General features: G+C 32.4%; 1 protein-coding gene across 1 annotated transcript in view; it reads right to left on the bottom strand.

The window, feature by feature from the left end:
• Positions 1-175: 175 nt before the first annotated feature.
• LOC138861995 (nucleolar protein 58-like) overlaps positions 176-7,500 on the bottom strand; it is a 14,738-nt gene continuing 7,413 nt past the window's right edge. Inside the window, exon 5 of the mRNA XM_070122495.1 lies at positions 176-283. Within this exon, the coding sequence (XP_069978596.1) occupies positions 176-283 (108 nt within the window). The remainder of the gene's footprint in view (positions 284-7,500) is intronic.

The following is a 7,500-nucleotide window of genomic DNA, read 5'->3' as shown; positions in this document are numbered from 1 at the left end:
AGACTCCGCCAATCGCTGCCTTTCTTTTTTCTTTTCCTTTTTTTTTCTTTTCTTTTCTTTTCTCTCCGAATGAGACTCGCTGCCTTTCGTCCGCATTCTGAGCCTCATTTACCTGAACCTGAAGCCTAATGAGCGGGGGGGGGGGGGGGGGGGATCGCCCGCTGATATCGGGGCGCTAAGTGGAGTTGGTCTTGCGTTGGATTTCTTTCTTGAGCTTTTTTTTATTTCCTTTTTTTTCTTCTTTTTCTTTTCTTTTTTCTTTTTTTTCTTTCTTTTTTTCTTTTTTTTCTTTTCTATTTTTTTCTTTTTTTTCTTTTTTTCTTCTTTTTTTTGTTTTTTTTTTTTTCTTTTTCTTTTTTTCTTTTCTGTTTTTGTTTTCTTTTTTTCTTTTCTTTCTTTTCTTTTTCTCTTTTCTTTTTTATCTTTTTCTCTTTTCTTTTTTCTTTTCTTTTCTCTATTCTTTTTTTCTTTTCTTTCTTATCTTTTTATCTTTTCTTATCTTTTCATTTCTCTTTTCCTTTTTTTCTTTTCTTTTCTCTCCGAATGAGACTCGCTGCCTTTCGTCCGCATTCTGAGCCTCATTTACCTGAACCTGAAGCCTAATGAGCAGAGGGGGGGGGGGGGGGAGGGGGGGGAATCGCCCGCTGATATCGGGGCGCTAAGTGAAGTTGGTCTTGTGTTGGACTTCTTTCTTGAGCTTTTTTTTATTTCTTTTTACTTCTTTTTTTTTTTTTTTTCTTTTTCTTTTTTTTTCTTTTTTTTTTCTTTTTTTTCTTTTTTTTATTTTTCTTTTCTTTTTCTTTCTTTGTCTTTTTTTTCTTTTTTTTTCTTCTTCTTTTCTATTTTTTCTGTTTTTTTTCTTTTTTTCTTTTCTTTTTTAGTTTTCTTTTTTTTCTTTTCTTTTTTGTTTTCCTTTTTTCCTTTTCTTTCTTTTCTTTCTTTCTTTTCTTTTTTATCTTTTTCTTTTCTCATCTTTTCTTTTCTCTTTTCCTTTTTTTCTTTTCTTTTCTTTCCTCTCCGGATGAGACTCGCTGCCTTTCGTCCGCATTCTGAGCCTCATTTACCTGAACCTGAAGCCTAATGAGCCTGGGGGGGGGAGGGGGGGGGGATCGCCCGCTGATATCGGGGCGCTAAGTGGAGTTGGTCTTGCGTTGGATTTCTTTCTTGAGCTTTTTTTTATTTCCTTTTTTTTTCTTTTTCTCGTCTTTTTTCTCGGCCTTTCTATTTTTTGTTTTCTTTTTCTTTTTTTCTTTTTCTTTTTCTTTTTTCTTTTTCTTTTTTCCTTTTCTTTTTTTGTTTTTTTCTTTTCCTTTTATTCTTTTTTTTTTCTTTTCTTTTTTCTTTTCTTTTCTCTATTCTTTTTTACTTTTCTTTTTTTATCTTTTTTCTTTTATCTTTTCTTTTCTCTCCGAATGAGACTCGCTGCCTTTCGTCCGCATTCTGAGCCTCATTTACCTGAACCTGAAGCCTAATGAGCCTGGGGGGGGGAGGGGGGGGAATCGCCCGCTGATATCGGGGCGCTAAGTGGAGTTGGTCTTGCGTTGGATTTCTTTCTTGAGCTTTTTTTTATTTCTTTTTTTTCTTTTCTTTTATTCTTTTCATATTTTCTTTTCTTTTTTCTTTTCTTTTCTTTTCTCTTTTCCTCTTTTCTCCTTTCCTTCCCACCTAAAAAAAAAAAGAAAAAGAAAAAAAGTAAAAAAAATATTTAAAAAAAGCGATTGAGTCTACGAATGAGACTCCGCCAATCGCTTTTTTTCTTTTCTTTTCTTTTCTCTCCGAATGAGACTCGCTGCCTTTCGTCCGCATTCTGAGCCTCATTTACCTGAACCTGAAGCCTAATGAGCCTGGGGGGGGGGAGGGGGGGGGGTCGCCCGCTGATATCGGGGCGCTAAGTGGAGTTGGTCTTGTGTTGGACTTCTTTCTTGAGCTTTTTTTAATTTCTTTTTTCTTTATTTTTCTTTTCTTTTTTTCTTTGTCTTTTTTTCTTTTTTTTCTTTTTCTTTTCTATTTTTTTTTCTTTCTTTTTTTCTTCTTTTTTTATCTTTTTTTTCTTTTCTTTTCTTTTATTCTTTTCATATTTTCTTTTCTTTTTTCTTTCTTTTCTTTTCTCTTTTCCTCTTTTCTCCTTTCCTTCCCACCTAAAAAAAAATAAATAAATAAAAAAGCGACTGTCTCCGAATGAGACTCGCTGCCTTTCGTCCGCATTCTGAGCCTCATTTACCTGAACCTGAAGCCTAATGAGCGGGGGGGGGGAGGGGGGGGGGGGGGGACTCGCCCGCAGATATCGGGGCGCTAAGTGGAGTTGGTCTTGTGTTGGACTTCTTTCTTGAGCTTTTTTTAATTTCTTTTTTTTCTTTTTTTCTTTTCTTTTCTTTTTTTTCTTTTTCTTTGTCTTTTTTCTTTTTTTTTCTTTTTTCTATTTTTTCTGTTTTTTTTTCTTTTTTTCTTCTTTTTTTATCTTTTTTTTCTTTTCTTTTATTCTTTTCATATTTTCTTTTCTTTTTTCTTTTCTTTTCTTTTCTCTTTTCCTCTTTCCTCCTTTCCTTCCCACCTAAAAAAAAATGAAAAAAAGAAAGAAAAAAAAGAAAAAAAGTAAAAAAAAAAAAAAAAAAAAAAAAAGCGACGGAGTCTCCGAATGAGACTCGCTGCCTTTCGTCCGCATTCTGAGCCTCATTTACCTGAACCTGAAGCCTAATGAGCGGGGGGGGGGAGGGGGAGGGGGGGGGGAATCGCCCGCTGATATCGGGGCGCTAAGTGGAGCTGGTCTTGTGTTGGATTTCTTTCTTGAGCTTTTTTTTATTTCCTTTTTTTCTTTTTTTCTTTTCTTTTCTTTTTTTTCTTTTTCTTTGTCTTTTTTCTTATTTTTTCTTTTTTCTATTTTTTCTGTTTTTTTTTCTTTTTTTCTTCTTTTTTTATTTTTTTTTTCTTTTCTTTTATTCTTTTCATATTTTCTTTTCTTTTTTCTTTTCTTTTCTTTTCTCTTTTCCTCTTTCCTCCTTTCCTTCCCACCTAAAAAAAAAAAATAAAAAAGAAAGAAAAAAAGAGAAAAAAAAGTAAAAAAAAAAAAAAAAAAAAAAAAAAAACGACGGAGACTTCGAATGAGAATCCCTGCCTTTCGTCCGCATTCTGAGCCTCATTTACCTGAACCTGAAGCCTAATGAGCCTGGGGGGGGGAGGGGGGGGAATCGCCCGCTGATATCGGGGCGCTAAGTGGAGTTGGTCTTGTGTTGGATTTCTTTCTTGAGCTTTTTTTTATTCTTTTTTCTTTTCTTTTTTTTCTTTTTTTTTTGTCTTTTTTTTCTTTTTTTTCTTTTTCTTTTTTTTCTGTTTTTTTTCTTTTTTTTCTTTTTTCTCTTTTTTTCTTTTTTTTCTTTTCTTTTCTTTTATTCTTTTCATATTTTCTTTTCTTTTTTCTTTTCTTTTCTTTTCTCTTTTCCTCTTTCCTCCTTTCCTTCCCACCTAAAAAAAAAAAAATAAAAAAGAAAGAAAAAAAGAGAAAAAAAAGTAAAAAAAAAAAAAAAAAAAAAAAAAAAAGCGACGGAGACTTCGAATGAGACTCGCTGCCTTTCGTCCGCATTCTGAGCCTCATTTACCTGAACCTGAAGCCTAATGAGCCTGGGGGGGGGAGGGGGGGGGGATCGCCCGCTGATATCGGGGCGCTAAGTGGAGTTGGTCTTGCGTTGGATTTCTTTCTTGTGCTTTTTTTTATTTCCTTTTTTTTTCTTTTTCTCGTTTTTTTTTTCGGTCTTTCTATTTTTTGTTTTCTTTTTTTTTTTTTCTTTTTCTTTTTCTTTTTTCTTTTTCTTTTTTCTTTTTCTTTTTTTGTTTTTTTCTTTTCCTTTTATTCTTTTTTTTTCTTTTCTTTTTTCTTTTCTTTTCTCTATTCTTTTTTACTTTTCTTTTTTTATCTTTTTTCTTTTATCTTTTCTTTTCTCTCCGAATGAGACTCGCTGCCTTTCGTCCGCATTCTGAGCCTCATTTACCTGAACCTGAAGCCTAATGAGCCTGGGGGGGGGAGGGGGGGGGGATCGCCCGCTGATATCGGGGCGCTAAGTGGAGTTGGTCTTGCGTTGGATTTCTTTCTTGAGCTTTTTTTTTATTTCCTTTTTTTTCTTTTCTTTTTGTTTTTGTCTTTTCTTTTTCTTTTCTTTTTCTTTTTTTTCTTTTTTTTTCTTTTTTTATCTTTTTTTTCTCTTCTTTTTTTTTCTTTTCTTTTCTTTTATTCTTTTCATATTTTCTTTTCTTTTTTCTTTTCTTTTCTTTTCTCTTTTCCTCTTTCCTCCTTTCCTTCCCACCTAAAAAAAAAAAATAAAAAAGAAAGAAAAAAAGAGAAAAAAAAGTAAAAAAAAAAAAAAAAAAAAAAAAAAAAAGCGACGGAGACTTCGAATGAGACTCGCTGCCTTTCGTCCGCATTCTGAGCCTCATTTACCTGAACCTGAAGCCTAATGAGCCTGGGGGGGGGAGGGGGGGGGCATCGCCGGCTGATATCGGGGCGCTAAGTGGAGTTGGTCTTGCGTTGGATTTCTTTCTTGAGCTTTTTTTTATTTCCTTTTTTTTTCTTTTTCTCGTCTTTTTTCTCGGCCTTTCTATTTTTTGTTTTCTTTTTCTTTTTTTCTTTTTCTTTTTCTTTTTTCTTTTTCTTTTTTCCTTTTCTTTTTTTGTTTTTTTCTTTTCCTTTTATTCTTTTTTTTTCTTTTCTTTTTTCTTTTCTTTTCTCTATTCTTTTTTACTTTTCTTTTTTTATCTTTTTTCTTTTATCTTTTCTTTTCTCTCCGAATGAGACTCGCTGCCTTTCGTCCGCATTCTGAGCCTCATTTACCTGAACCTGAAGCCTAATGAGCCTGGGGGGGGAGGGGGGGGGAGGGGGGGGGAATCGCCCGCTGATATCGGGGCGCTAAGTGGAGTTGGTCTTGCGTTGGATTTCTTTCTTGAGCTTTTTTTATTTCTTTTTTTTCTTTTTTCTTTTTTTTTCTTTGTCTTTTTTTTCTTTTTTGTTTTTTTCTTTTCTATTTTTTCTGATTTTTTTCTTTTTTTCTTCTTTTTTTTTTTTTCTTTTCTTTTCTTTTATTCTTTTCATATTTTCTATTCTTTTTTCTTTTCTTTTCTTTTCTCTTTTCCTTCCCACCTAAAAAAAAAAAAAGAAAAAAAAAGCGACTGTCTCCGAACGAGACTCCGCCAATCGCCTTTTTTTTCTTTTCTTTTCTTTTTTCTTTTTTTCTTTTCTTGTTTTCTTTTCTTTTATTTATTTCCTTTTCTTTTATTCTTTTTTTTTATTTTATTTAATTTATTTCCTTTTCTTTTTTTCTTTTCTGTTTCGCTCTTTTCTCCTTTTCTTCCCACCTAAAAAAAAAAAAAAAAAAAGCGATTGTCTTCGAATGAGACTCCGCCAATCGCTTTTTCTTTTCTTTTCTTTTTTATTTTCTTTTCTTCTTTTCTTTTTTGTCTTTTTCTCTTTTCTTTTTTCTTTTCTTTTCTCTATTCTTTTTTTCTTTTCTTTTCTATCTTTTTTCTTTTCTTATCTTTTCTTTTCTCTTTTCCTTTTTTCTTTTCTTTTCTTTTCTCTCCGAATGAGACTCGCTGCCTTTCGTCCGCATTCTGAGCCTCATTTACCGGAACCTGAAGCCTAATGAGCGGGGGGGGGAGGGGGGAGGGGGGGGAATCGCCCGCTGATATCGGGGCGGTAAGTGGGGTTGGTCTTGTGTTGGGGTTCTTTCTTTAGCTTTTTTTAATTTCTTTTTTTTTTTTTCTTTTTCTTTTCTTTTTTCTTTTTTTTCTTTTTCTTTTTTTTTCTTTTTTTTTTTTCTTTTCTATTTTTTTCTGTTTTTTTCTTTGTCTTTTTTTCTTTTCTTTTTTTCTTTTCTATTTTTTTCTCTTTTTTCTATTTTTTCTTTTCTTCTTTTTTTTTCTTTTCTCTTTCTTCCCACCTAAAAAAAAAAAAAAAAAAGTGATTGAGTCTTCGAATGAGACTCTGCCAATCGCTTTTTTCTTTTCTTTTTTTTCTTTTTTTTCTTTTCTTTTTCTCTTTTCTTTTTTCTTTTCTTTTATTTATTTCCTTTTCTTTTATTCTTTTCCTTCTTTTCCTTTTTTCTTTTCTTTTCTTTTCTCTTTTCCTCTTTTCTCCTTTCCTTCCCACCTAAAAAAAAAAAAAAAAAAAAAAAGTAAAAAAAAAAAAAAAAAAGCGATGGAGTCTTCGAATGAGACTCCGCCAATCGCTTTTTTTTTTCTTTTCTTTTCTTTTCTTTTCTTCTTTTCTTTTTTATCTTTTTTCTTTTCTTATCTTTTCTTTTCTCTTTTCCTTTTTTTCTTTTCTTTTCTTTTCTCTCCGAATGAGACTCGCTGCCTTTCGTCCGCATTCTGAGCCTCATTTACCTGAACCTGAAGCCTAATGAGCGGGGGGGGGGGGAGGGGGGGGGGAATCGCCCGCTGATATCGGGGCGCTAAGTGGAGTTGGTCTTGCGTTGGATTTCTTTCTTGAGCTTTTTTTATTCCTTTTTTTCTTTTTTTTCTTTTTTTTCTTTTCTTTTTCTTTTCTTTTCTATTTTTTCTTTTCTATTTTTTTCTGTTTTTTTTCTTTTTTTCTTCTTTTTTTATCTTTTTTTTCTTTTCTTTTCTTTTCTTTTTTTCTTTTCTTTTCTTTTCTCTCCGAATGAGACTCGCTGCCTTTCGTCCGCATTCTGAGCCTCATTTACCTGAACCTGAAGCCTAATGAGCGGGGGGGGGGGGAGGGGGGGGGGGGAATCGCCCGCTGATATCGGGGCGCTAAGTGGAGTTGGTCTTGTGTTGGATTTCTTTCTTGCTCTTTTTTTATTTCTTTTTTTTCTTCTTTTTCTTTTCTTTTTTCTTTTCTTTTTCTTTTTTTTCTTTTTTTTCTTTTTTTCTTTTCTATTTTTTTCTGTTTTTTTTCTTTTTATTCTTTTCTTTTTCTCTTTTCATTTTTTCTTTGCTTTTATTTATATCCTTTGCTTTTTTCTTTTCTTTTCTTATCTCTTTTCCTCTTTTCTCCTTTCCTTCCCGCCAAAAAAAAAATAAATAAATAAAAGCGACTGAGCCTCCGAATGAGACTCGCTGCCTTCCGTCCGCATTCTGAGCCTCATTTACCTGAACCTGAAGCCTAATGAGCGAGGGGGGGGGGAGGGGGGGGGGAATCGCCCGCTGATATCGGGGCGCTAAGTGGAGTTGGTCTTGCGTTGGATTTCTTTCTTGAGCTTTTTTTTATTTCTTTTTTTCTTTTTTTTTTCTTTTCTTTTTTCTTTTTCTTTTTTTCCTTTCTTTTCTTTGTCTCTCTTTTTTTTCTTTTCTTTTTCTTTTTTTCTTTTCTCTTTATCTTTTTTTTTGTTTTGTTTTCTTTTTTTTTCTTTTCCTTTTTTTCTTTTTTAATTTTCTTTTCTTTCTTTTCTTTTTTTTCTTTTCTTTTTTTTCTTTCTTTCTTTTTTTCTTTCTCTTTTTTTTCTTTTCTTTTTTATCTTATTTTCTTTTTTCTTTTCTTTTCTCTATTCTTTT

The sequence above is a fragment of the Penaeus vannamei genome, chromosome 6 (genome assembly GCF_042767895.1).
Source record: "Penaeus vannamei isolate JL-2024 chromosome 6, ASM4276789v1, whole genome shotgun sequence".
Lineage (NCBI taxonomy): Eukaryota > Metazoa > Arthropoda > Malacostraca > Decapoda > Penaeidae > Penaeus > Penaeus vannamei.
Note: the sequence above shows the minus strand (reverse complement) of the source record. Positions and strands in the feature narration are given on the sequence as shown.